At 28.7% G+C, this 13823-nt stretch overlaps 1 protein-coding gene across 1 annotated transcript; it reads left to right on the top strand.

Moving 5' to 3' along the window:
* The first annotated feature begins 4824 nt into the window (after positions 1 to 4824).
* Positions 4825 to 9125, top strand: LOC107420653 (sulfite exporter TauE/SafE family protein 3). Its single transcript, XM_048476305.2, has 12 exons — positions 4825 to 5524; positions 5767 to 5926; positions 6398 to 6598; positions 6678 to 6742; positions 6859 to 6886; positions 7030 to 7109; positions 7182 to 7268; positions 7388 to 7438; positions 7585 to 7806; positions 8264 to 8357; positions 8523 to 8663; positions 8774 to 9125. Exons 1-12 carry the CDS (start codon positions 5309 to 5311, stop codon positions 8857 to 8859), a joined length of 1431 nt encoding a protein of 476 aa, XP_048332262.2. The 5' UTR covers positions 4825 to 5308; the 3' UTR covers positions 8860 to 9125.
* Positions 9126 to 13823: the final 4698 nt, after the last annotated feature.

Raw genomic sequence — 13823 nt, 5'->3', positions numbered from 1 at the left:
TGATAAATTTCAGTGACATTTTATTACGAGGATACCGAAGAAGTTCAGTCTTCAGAGGGTTGTTGAGGATTCCCCAGGAGGCTTGAGGTGTGAAGCATGCAAGCAAGGATTATTTAATGGAGATCAATGATACAATAAAATATTCCATCAACAACCAACCATAACAACAATGGTACATATCTTTCTATTTACCAAAACAACAACAACAACAACAAAATCAACAACAACAATAATAATAATAATAATACATATCTTTCTCCTTGTATTCTTTGAATTTATTTATTTTTTGCTTTTTCTCTCCTCTTCCGTACATTGTCTAGGATACTAATTATGTCATACCTATATATGTAAAAAAGTTATTTTGAGGTGGAAAAGGTAAATTTATTACAAATTACTTAGATTTTTACTATTTACATATATACATGTATATATATTTATTTAACCATTATAGAAAAAACAAACATATAAAAAAAGATGAAAAAAAAAAGGTTAATAATGTCTATACTCGAGGAAGGTGCTAAATTGGCAGGGTAGCAGAAGGCATTTCCCAACATTGTAAGGACACAAAATATTTCTAAAAGAATTACTAAAATGAAAGTTCGTGTTTAATTAAATTAGAAAATCCTATTAGTTATCTATTCTCTTGATGATTATTTTCATTCTTCCATTGTAATTTAAAAAAAAAAATGTAAATGCAGAGTAAAGTGTTGTATAACTAAAATATTTAACAAATCATCTTGACCATTGCAAACGAATACATCAATGTTACATAGATAATTAAAAATTATGGATAATTATAAATTAAAACTTATAAACTATATTTTTATAATAGATAATTTATACACCATTAAATGTATCAATTTAAGTTATACACCATTAATTTAAATGTAATTTTTTTTATAAAAAAGTAAATATAGTGGAGAGTCCACGACTAAAATATTTAACAAATCATCTTGGTCATTGCAACGAGTGCATCAACCTTCCATTGATAATTAAAAATTATAGATGTTATAAATTAAATTTTATAATTTATAAACTATTTTTTTTTATATTAGATAATTTATACACTTTTAAATGTGTCAATTTCATATAGCATGAATGCTATTTAAAAAATAGATATATATATTTTTACATACAACCTATCTGAATGGAGCAACTAATAATTAAGCAGGGAAAAACCATTTTCTTCGATAAATAAAAAATAAATAAAAAACTATTGAAAAAGGATATATAAATATATAAAATCATAAACAATATGATGATTTTAGTATAAAACTTTTATTTATTAACCATTTAAAATTATAATTAAAAAATTAAATATAAATTTATTAGCATATTAAAATTTTATTATAAAAAAATTAAAATATAATAAAATTGATAATTAATATTTTAAACTGTAATATTTGATACTTGATACGATTTAAAAATTGAAAAAAAAAATCAACATTAATCTAAATGGTAATCCTAATATTAAAAATTGTGTCCACTTTTTAACCGAAATGTAAATTTAACTCTGACTCAATATGTACATGTAATTTTACACACCTGCACGCGCACGCACACACACACACGCACGCACGCACGCGATGTCCTTTTTTTTTTTTTTTTTTTTTTGGGTGTGTGACAGGTATACGATGTCCACTTGCCTGGTAAAAGGCTCATACATGATCATGATTCATGAATACTCACATGGACGGATCCAGCTGTCAATCTGACTCCTATATCATAACTCACCAATCTCCATACATACCTTTTTTTTTTTTTGATAAATAAATCACTTTAAAAAATATGTTATTTAACTAGAAAGACTATTAGACATTCGAATCTTAATCATAGATCCTATATGGTCCTCGATTTGTTTTTGTCCTTTTGTCGCTTTTTGTAGACTATACTTTATATTAAAAGAAAATTATAGATAGATTCTCCTAAATTTGCACTAATTCTAAATTAATTTTAAAAATTACAATTAACATTTTGATAAAGAATATGGATAATATTTAATTTAAAAGTGTAAATGAATCAATAAGCAAATATTATGATTATTTTTTAAAACACAAAAAAAGGTTGATAATATTTTTAAAATCAAATAATATAAATTATATTTAGATAAAATATACTAAGAAAGAGATTAAACTAACCCTTTAGAAGAACCAGGATTCACCAAATTATAATGGTATATTATTACAATTAAAGTGCAATCATACATAGCGAGCAATTTTTTAACCAAAAAAGAAAAAAAAAAAAAAAGAAGGCAAACTTAATTAATATTGATTAAATCCTGCAAATAATTTATAATTAAAATTTTACTTCCTTGAACTATCATACAGTTTGTTTTACCTTTATATCGCCTACTAAATTTATGTTTTTGTATTATTTTAGGATAATTATATGAATTTATCAAAATTTGTCACAGACACAGAAAATAATAAAATAAGGTATAACATAAAAGTTTTATGCAAAAATTTACACGAAATCTAAATACTACTTTTAATTAATTTTATTTTGACGATGTACAATTGAACAGAAGCAATAAAAAAAAATTTAAAAATCATAAAAAATTTTAGTAGTTTTCGAAAAACTAAAATATAAAAAACATGTAATAGTTAATAAGATCAATTATTAACCCAAATACAATTATTATTGACCATAAAATACTTTTAAAAATTCTTCTTTTAGACGGTTTATATCAATTGTTATTTCGTGCAAAAAGAATGCTGAAAGGAATGTCATTTATTATTTATTTATTTTTATTTTTTTGGTTACATGAAGGAATAGCTTAAATTTATCGATCACATTAACCAACAAAGAAAATATGTACGTGTGAATCATAACATTTTCACCAAAATTTAAAAAATAAAAAAAAAATTCAAAATAATCACTTACTAGAAAATTCATCACGTGTGAACAAAATACCGCAATGGAGGACCTAAAGAACCCTTTTATCGACCAACAACTTAACGTCACAATTTAAATCACGTGATTTTAGGACCACGTATCCTTGCTTGGTGTGTATGCATGGCAAAGCGTTATTTATCAGATTCATCAGGGCTGGTCAAAGTTTAAGAATCTGTATCTTTATCTTAAGGCTAATCAAAGTTTAAGAATCTCTATCTTAAAATACCCATTTTCCGGTCCCCCTCTCCCATCCCATCGCTCTCCCTAAACTCTATCCAAAACAAGGAGTGTGGGATGAAAGATATGTTTGCTTTAAAGTTTTTTATTAGATGGTAAATACACTCATACATCTTATTCATAGCATAAAATTGATAATAATAATAATAAAAAAAATAATTAACATGATTTTTAACGTTTTTCTTCTGGGCGGAAAGATTTATTTAGGTGCAGTGCATAAAGTTTTCCAGTTGATGAAATTAGAACTTACTATTAATGCATACCTATCACGTTCGGTCAATTTTATGCATTAGGTAATAGGCACGTTTTCAATTCTACGGGAAAAAAAAAAAAAGTCTTTATTTTTTTATATTAAATAAATAACGCTTATATACAGGTTTAAAAGTTAAAATTTAAAATGAATATATGATTTATTAATTTTTTATAAAATTTTACAGTGCAACTAAATTTATATTAAATTATTAATTAATTTTCATAATTTCGACCTATTCAACATATTAAAAAAATTGATAACTAATCCGTGTAATGTAAACCTTACATAAAAAGGTATACAAAACAAGCCCAAATGCTTCAGCACCAAAAGCATAAAAATACAATTATTTTCCTTTTTCCGTACAACCATGAATAAAGTCCTCTTCAAAAAAAAAGAAAAAAGAAAAAATGTGAACAAAGTCTGAAAGTTAAAATTGATGTAGACGGATCCCTGCGGCTACTCTTATTTAGCTTCCTAATTTCTTTTCTTTTTCTTCATGAAAAAAATAAAAAAATAAAAAATAAAAAGTGACGCTGTAAATATCGTAGTTGGAAATCTAGTTGGATGGGACTTCCTGCTCATGGTAACCTTTTTCATATCAAATTTTGGTCAAAGAGTCAACCGAGGAAAAATTTAATTGGATAAATGACAATAGTTGTTTTTTGGTTTTTTGTTTTTTTATCATGACAATTTTACTATTTATCATTTATGTTTATAACATATTAAAATTGCTGTATATATATATATTGGTAACTGAATTTTCTACATATGAAAAATGTTTAATTTTATTTTGTTTTTATAATCAATAATTATTGATTTAATTCTTCAAGGGACAACGACTTTGCCACCATTTTTTGAGACAACAACTTATAGTAATAGTAACTATAATAAAAACCGTTTGATTTTTATGACTAACAAAACTAATTTACATTCATAACTAATAAAACGACAACCACATAATTAATAGCTGCAATTGAAATGTAAAACACAAATATGACAAATGTGAAAGCCAACATAGTCGTCGCAGCGCGCCAACCATAAACGTGTCAGATAAAATTTACACAAAAAAATATATAAATATATAAAAATATATATATATATATATATAAATAAAGTAGAATAAAATAAACGAGTTGGATAGAGCTTTGTATGGCAATCATTAATTTTTAAATTTGACACGTAGGATTGAAAGACAATCTTACGTGTCAATCTATATCACTTAAACTGCATCCAAACAAAGCTCTCTGATCCGATGATTCTTTTTGATAGAGAATTGGAGCTAACTTTAATTATTTATTTATTTTTATCTAATTTAAAAATGGAGCCTACTTGGATATTCTAATTGAAAATATTTATAAATTTTTTTAATATAAAATAAAATAAAAATGCGGAGAGTGACACCCGGTTTGAAGGGCCAGAAAAAGCCTCTGATTTCCCATGCTCTCGTTCCTCTCCGTTGTTATTTTATCTATATTTGTACCTTCTTTTTTCCTTCTAGAGATACACTCCCCCAAACACCCGCACTTTCTCCTTTCTTTTTTCTTTTTTTAATCGGGAAAATTTTCTCATTCCGTTTTGAACTTAACTTCCAAAGTTCTTTTTGTTTTTAATCTTTTATTTTCTTTTTCCCGGTCAAAAATCTTTCACTCTTTATCTCAAACTAAATAAGGAGCATTTGGAAGTTCAGCATCTCTCCGTCTCTCTCTCTCTCTCTCTCTCTCTCTCTTTTTTTTTTTTTTTTTTTTCCTTTGTCGGGTTTCTCGGCAACCAAACACAGCTTTTGAATGTACTTTCCTTCTCTGGAATTCGTGATCGTTTTGAAGTGATTGAGGTTTTTGATTTTTGGTGCTTTAATTTTTAGCATTTTAGGAAGGAAATTAGTCCCTGGTGAAAGAAAAGGTGTTGGAATTGTAGAATAAAAAAATGGCTGTTTCCGGAGCGAAAATGCTGAATATAAGATCGATGTTGATGATGATGTTAAACTTCGTATTAGCTTTCGTGTTTGTTTCAGCCGAGAGAGGTTTGAGATTAGAAGCTTTGAGGTTCAACGGAACACAGCGATCTGAATCCAATTACCTTCATAAAGCTGTGAATTTCTTATGGCAAGCCGATAAATCGGGTTATCAACATGTGTGGCCGGTAAATAGGCCTTATTTTTCATGTGCTTTCTTTCTCCTATAAAGCCTCTTCCATTTTAATCTTCGTCTGTAAGAAATCGATATATTAGTATATCCTAGATTTCTTACTTCCAAGTCTTTCTGCAGGTTTTTGTCAAATATATGTGTTGTAAATTTGTTGGTATATGACATAAAGTGGGGATATTGAGTGTTAAAGGTTACCAAAACTATGCAATCATTCATTTTTGGATTCTGAAATTTCAGGAAATGGAATTTGGGTGGCAAATTGTGGTGGGTACTATAGTTGGATTCTGTGGAGCGGCTTTTGGTAGTGTAGGTGGTGTTGGTGGTGGTGGGATTTTTGTTCCCATGCTCAGCTTAATTATTGGGTTTGACCCAAAGTCTGCGACAGCCATATCCAAATGTAAGAGCAGATTTTTCTCTGGAATAGTAATTATCTATAGAAAAAATAAGTGTAGAAATGCTTAAATATATTTTTGCAAAAAGATATTCCCGATACATTGAATTGTAGGATTGGGAAATTTGAAGTAGTGAATTAATGGAATTAATTTGCTGACGATATCACTTCATAGTTTTTAATCACTTGGACATTTTCTGAGCTAAAACATATAATATATATATATATATATTATGATCAGTCAATGGCTTTACTTCCTTGAGATGTTCCTATTCTACAATGAGTTGATTTTTAATGAAACTTTCATTTGCTTTTTGAATCCTGGACATGGTTCATTTTTCAGACTTCAAGCTGAGGCATATTGATGGATACTAGTTTTTAGAAAGTACTTAAACCAAGCAAATGGTGGAAGTGTTTCATTGTTATATAAAATGCTCACTCAACTTACGAAGTTATGGAATCCTATTTGTGTATTAGGTATGATCATGGGTGCTGCTGTTTCAACTGTTTACTATAACCTTAAGTTAAGGCATCCAACGCTTGATATGCCCATAATCGACTATGATTTGGCCCTCCTCATCCAACCAATGCTCATGCTTGGAATCAGCATAGGAGTGGCTTTCAATGTGATATTTGCTGACTGGATGGTCACAATTTTGCTAATTGTTCTCTTTTTAGGTAAGGATCATTGAACGTTTGTTCTCTTCATAAGCATTCAACAATAGCCTGCTTTATTGGCTGATTATTGTGTTTTCAGGTACATCAACAAAGGCATTTTTGAAGGGTGTTGAAACATGGAAGAAGGAAACCATAATGAAAAAGGTAATGCTATAATTGCTAAATAAAAAAAAACTTACAGAAAGGAATTATTACTTCATTCGGCTTAGTAATGCTATTGCTAACCATTTCCATTTGGGTCTTAATTGTTTCAAATGTAGGAAACCGCTGGGCGTTTTGAATCAAATGGTGAGTTGATGTAATGCTACGTTAATATTATCCTTCATATCATAAGTGGTCCTTTTTCATAATCATTTTCAAACTACAGTACAGTAATCCTTTTGCATAGTTAATGTATGAAATCAGCCCATATACTTTTGTTGGTCAATCAGGTACTGGTGGGGTTGCAGAATACAAGCCTCTTCCTAGTGGCCCAAGCGGTGACTCTCAAAAGGATGCTAAGGAACCAGAGGTAAATGCTGTTCTACCAATCTGTAGCCCATTCAACAGAGTTCTGAAATCTAAATCAGTGTAAACGTTTCAGGTCACAGTTTTTGAGAATGTTTGTTGGAAAGAATTTGGACTCCTAGTTTTTGTCTGGGTCGCATTCCTTGTCCTGCAAATTGCCAAGGTTATACTTCTTTCTTCTTTATCTGAAGATGTAAATCCTCAATTGATATATGCCATTCACAATTGAATATAGTACATTGTGTAGCTAACTGGTAAATAACAATCATCTTGTTGCTACAGAATGAAACAGCCAATTGTTCAATAGCATATTGGGTACTGAACTTGATGCAGGTATTTCTATTCAGCCAAGTGGCCTCCACCTTTTTACCCTTCTTATTTGTGCATACTTGTATTTGAGGTCATGTCACATATCAAGTTCATGAATTACTTGCAATATTTTAAGTCTTTAGTTGATTAAACCATTTTCATCTGTTCAGGTCCCTGTTTCTGTTGGAGTAACTTTGTATGAGGCAGTTAGTTTATACAATGGACGGAGAGTAATTGCATCAAAGGGAGAGAGCGGGACAAATTTGAAAGTGCACCAGCTCATTCTCTATTGTGCCTTTGGCGTACTTGCAGGAATAGTTGGTGGGCTGCTGGGACTTGGTGGAGGGTTTATTATGGGTCCACTGTTCTTGGAGCTGGGAGTGCCCCCTCAAGTGAGTGTCTTGTTTTCCTTGTGGGCATACAGAATCAACACAATAAAAGCCAGGAATTTTTGGATTGAAACTGAAATTATCATCTTGTTTGTATTTCAAATATTTTACCTATTACTAGTGCCATTGGTAATATCATTTCGTATTGTGGTAGAAATCTAGGATTGAACCGATCCTCCATTTCTTTTAATTTACTGGCTAACAATAATGAAAAGCTCTGGGTCTGAGTAAGATGGACTAGTTTGTGAAGTGAAAAGCAATTTAAATGATTCTGCAAAATTGGTTGTATGATGTTTACCAAGGAACTCCAAAACTTTAGTTTTATATGGAGATGGTAATGAATTAATTATGGATGGTAAAACCAAATTGCTGTGGCCTACGAGGGAAAATATTATGCTGTTGTAAAATACTGTGCCATTGATTTTAGTTTTTCTTTAACTTCTTGTTGACTTCTGTGCAGGTCTCAAGTGCCACAGCAACCTTTGCAATGACCTTTTCTTCATCTATGTCTGTAGTAGAATACTACCTTCTCAAACGTTTTCCAATTCCTTATGGTTAGTGCCCTATAATCCCTATGTATTATTGTCATTCCTATCTTCTGTTTTACTTTAAATGCTTATAAGAGGCTGGAGTAAGTTAATTTGGTTTCTAAACATAGGGAACATGATTTAATCAAGATTTTTTTTATGCACTGACATGTTTCTTAATTTATTTGGCAGCTCTTTACTTTGTTGCCGTGGCGACTGTTGCAGCCTTTATAGGGCAACATGTTGTAAGACGAATGATTATTTTACTTGGAAGGGCGTCCCTGATCATCTTCATTCTAGCCTTCACAATATTTGTTAGTGCCATCTCCCTAGGTAAACATTACTCTACGTTGTTATTTTGTTTTGTGAATTACTTTGCCTCATCAACTTTCAAAAAATTTGACACCCTTGAATTCTAAGAGGTTTTTATATTTGTTTAATAGGTGGAGTTGGCATATCGAACATGATTTGGAAGATTCACCAAAATGAATACATGGGTTTTGAAAACCTCTGCAAGTATGATGCCTAGCATTTTCCTTATTCCTTTTTTATCTCACAAAATTGGGTGTTGTAACATCTTCCAAAGCTACACAGATTTAATCAAATTACCCTTCTGCTTAATTTGTATCAAATTTTGGGTCAACAAGGCTAAAAATTACCAGTGCTTCTCTTAAATTCTTTTTTTTCCAACTTAGTCATCCAAGTTTACTTAGTTTCCTTCTCTTGTCATTTGAAATTTTGGGTGTAATTGATTACCCATAAGATTAGATAAAGCTGCACATACTCTTTCGTTGACTTCTGGTTTCAAAGTTTCGTATATTATGTCGTTTCCATGTGTTTTGCAATCTCATGATTGCCAGCCAGGCTAGGGATTTACGAGGAATTATTCAGTACACCTTTGTGTATCAAGGGTGTAATCTAATTTGGTACGCATACCCTATAAAACATTACCATTTGTATCCTTAAATACAAGTCATTGAAAAAACCATAAGAGGAAAAGATGAGATCTTATCCATCTTTTTGGACTTTAAAATTTTTATCTGAATTATTTTTGTACTTTGTATTTTCATTTCAAATAGAACCTAAAAAGGTGGCTGAAAAATCCTATTATTTTTAAAAGGAGAATTGAGAATCTGGGATTGGATTTGGAAAACGTGGTGGATTTGCAGAGGTGCCAAAGAGAGAAGAGTACAACAAATAAGGATTAAATGGTTTATTTAAACAAAATATAATATTTAAGGCCCCTTATAGTTTCACGCTTCCCTTTTCTGTTTTAATAATTGTATATGTATTTACATGAGTCATGACAATCTCTAAAACCTCTGATAGATTATGTGTGCCAAATCATATTACACCTTGTACCAAGGTGTACTGTATAAATTATCAAGATTTACGTAACACATGCATGTTTCAAGATCTTCACTTGACGTACATTCCAATCATAATCATACTTATTTTAATATAGTTGATGTCTAATGAAATCACCTAACCGTTGTCAATGACTTTGCTAATTGATTTCCAGTTACGACCTTGTGTTTCACAATATCAACTATACATACATATATGATGAAAAAAATAATAATAAATAATAAAACATTTAAAAACATGGCAAAACGTTAAACTACAGGCAATCAAGGTTTAAGAAAGCAATAATTACTGTGTCTAGGATTGCAGCCCTAGTTATGCTTGTCCCTTAAACTTTTCTTTTTTGGAAGGAATTTCTCTTTTAAATTCTGGCATAATGCCAATTTGCCCATTCACAACTTTTTTTTTTTAGAATTAAAAAAATATATATAATTAATTAATTAATTAATTAAAAAAACTGATTGGTTAGCATTCCTACGGATGTTTTTTTTTTTTGGTGGATGTAACTAAAATATGTCTAAATGAAAATATTTTAAGACCAAATTTGATAAATTGAAAGATAATACTGATAATATATTGTTCTGATTCTTTTTCTTTCTAATATTTATATTAAAAAAAAAGAAAAAAAGAAAGCTCATTGTCAATGACTTTGCTATTTGATTTCCAATCACAACTTTATATTTCACAATATCAATTATATATATATATAAATGAAAAATATAATGATTAAAAAAAAAAGAAAACATTTGAAAACATGGCAAAGCGTTGAAATATAGGTCATCAAGGCTTAGGAAAGCAATAATTACTATAACTAGGATTGCAGCCTTAAAACAATTAGGCAAAAGAAAAGAAATGAAATATCCAAGTTCCTGAATTCTTCTAATTTAAAAGATGAGCTTACTAATGTTGAGATGCAAGAATCTTCCATTTGAAGCGCTCTTAGCCTTCCATAGTCTGATAGCCAACAGGGTGTTTTACCTCTATTCCATTAAAGCCAAGAAAAAGAAGAAGAAGAAGAAGAAGAAGAAAACAGTAGAATAGGAACAGCTAATCTTAAAAATATGAAATTGGATCAAAATGTGCTCTGAAGAAACAGAAAGAGAGGATGGTATTGATTATTATTGTAGTTTCACGTGTCACACAGTGACAGTGATTTGTTGTATGCTGGGTACTGGCAAAAAGTTCTAACCAGGCATAGGTGTGTATGCTCGGCCCCCCACCACTCTTTCTTTTTTCATTATCAATTTTTTTTTTTTTTTTAATATGTACTTATAATTATAATCATAGTAACTGCACAACTTCTAACCAAATAGAAAATGTATTTACTTCCTAATGATAATATATTCAATTAATAATTTAATCTCTTTTTCTTATAAACATGTTATTAATATGGCAAATTTGTCTAAATAATAAATGCTATATATTTTTCAACTACTTTCTTTATATAGTAGTTTTACTCTATACTTATATTAATTTTTTTCATAGTTTTATTTCAAATTCTTTATGCGTAAAAAATTATTATATTTGGATAATAATGTATTCATATTCAATACTATATATGAAAAAGAAAATGCATATATAATAATGAATAAGTTATTTTCTTTTACACCCAAAGGCGGACCCAAATGATGCCGGTGGGCATGTCCCCCCTCCCAAAACATTTTCTTGTAGTGAAATATTTTTTGTATTATTTTGTAATACGTATAGAGTTTTCCCATTGAAGTGTAATAATTGCCCCTTCACAATTTTCTGCTTTTTTCATGCTTTATCATTTTTTGTTTTTATTCTGTTTTTTGTTTTTTGAAAAGAAAAATGCTTCTTATATATATATATATAGTATTTAACAATATCAATATTTCCTTTCCTATATGTTCCAAATATATATATATATATATTATGTTCTTTTTTCTGAGTTTTTCTTCTTTTTCTTTTAAATTTCATATTAAAATTTAGTTAAAAATCCTAACTAAATAAAGTTCTTAAATTTTTTAATCCATTTAATTGAAATTGTTAACATTATTTTCAATGTGATAGTTTATGGTATCAGTATATTTAATAACTAATCTATTACTCAAGCTTTATTTTTATAATTGTTAATTTTTTGTATTTGCAATTTAAGTTTCAAGAGTTAATTAATCGCTAACAAAACTTGAAATTTTCATTTTTTTTTTTGTTCAGAGAATATTATACATTTTTATATAATTTTCTACACAGATTGAACTAAAACAATTGTTGATTACATTTTATGTATATGTTATGAAAAGTTATTTTTATAGTTTATCATTAACCTGTATGATTAACGAACTACCTTACAGTGCCCCTCTCAAAATATTTTCTAAATCCGCCACTGTTTGCACTATCCTAAATCAATCATCCTAGTCCCAACGGCTGGTAATAGTTAGTAATTATTGTTGCAGAAAAAATAAATAAATAAATAAATAAAGGTTTTGGACCACATGGGTTCCACGCATTTATAACATGAGTGAGCTGTGCTCCAAAAGCACCAGAAATTTGGTAGGTAGCATTGTTGCAGAATAAAAAAATTAAAAAAAAAAATGTTAAAAGGACGGATAAAGTTTTTGAGTTTTGACAGCTGATTTGAATAATGTCGAAATGTATGGAACCATGACCCATCATCGCTGCTTTTCCTCCAAGTATCTTAAAACGCTTTTTATGTTCTTATCTTTATTTACTCAATATTTCTGAAAGTCTAAACGGAAACCCACTTCAATTTATTTATTTATTATTTATAAAAAAAAAAAAACAATATATATATATATATATGTACTCCCTGGGAGTTGTACTTCCTCGAGGTGGACCCCACATAGAGTTGTGCTACTGGAATGCAGAGAATTTGCTCCAACAAAACAACAACGGACTTCTTCATCTTATATAATAATAACCCAAAAAAAAAAAAAAATCAACAGCAACTACAATGAGCTTCACGTTTCCAAAAGTTATATTTATATCTTTTACAAAAAGCCAAAATAATCTTTTGTCCTTATTAATCATTAGTTGAATGGCAATTCATCCTAAGTTAAAAATTATATTAATGTTGACGAGATAGATAGTGTAATGATTAAGTATTTTTATCTGTATTTATGAAATTTAAATTCAAATTATATGAAAATAAAAAAATTTTAAATAATTTATAAATTTGATAATTTATTAAAAAAATTATATTAATGTTCTGAAATATATAAATTTATTTTTGTTTATTGAAATAATTCACTTCTCTGTTTGATAAGAGCAACCAATTTTTTTTTGTTTGTTTTTTATGATAAGAAGTGTGGTCAGAGAAAGAATCTCTGGTACCCTTTTCATTAATTTGCAGGACAAAGGGCCCTTATCGAATGTCTTTTCCTTGCTACTTTTGTTCGTGAGGAATTTTACACCTTGATGAGGTGGCTGTCTTTTTTCTTTCTTTTTCTCTTTCAATTACATTTGTCTCCTTTCAATTATTGTAGGCTGATATTTCTCATATTATTATATATTATGATCTTCACTTTAAAATTCCGATATTTTTAATCACAATTATGTAGTAAAAGTTTATTAGAATATTTAATTTTATTAATTTTAATTTTAAAATTTAAAAAATAAATTATTTAATATTAATTATTTAGATTATCACTATATAAATTTTATTGATTATCATTAATAGTATTTCTATTTACTTTATTATTATTTTATTATAGCATGATTTCATTTTTAATTTTTTTCTTTTTTATCACGCTGAGCTTTGACAAACTACCTATAATAAATAAGAAAACCAATTATATTTAAAAACGTTCCATAAATCTTTTTTTTTTTTTTTTTGAGAGAGAGAGAACGAAATATTAATTTGAAGACGTATACATAGGGATATCTTTGTCCTGTCTGCAAAGGGGTTTGGAATACAAAAAATCAAATGTACTGAATTGTGCTCTGTAAAAAACTAGCTTAATCTGGCTGATTGGCTGTTGATTTTAAATATCAAGTTTGAATAGTTTTCGAATAATCAGAGAAAGTCATATTCTGAAGGTGACTATCATGGGATAATTAAGCTGGATAATAAATTTTACTTAATTTGAGTTTTTCTTTTAAAAAATATTAAGTGTTAGTTTGTTTATGAATTGTAGTGTTTGACAA

This window comes from Ziziphus jujuba, chromosome 5 (genome assembly GCF_031755915.1).
Source record: "Ziziphus jujuba cultivar Dongzao chromosome 5, ASM3175591v1".
Lineage (NCBI taxonomy): Eukaryota > Viridiplantae > Streptophyta > Magnoliopsida > Rosales > Rhamnaceae > Ziziphus > Ziziphus jujuba.
This window is presented reverse-complemented; position numbering and strand designations above follow the sequence as displayed.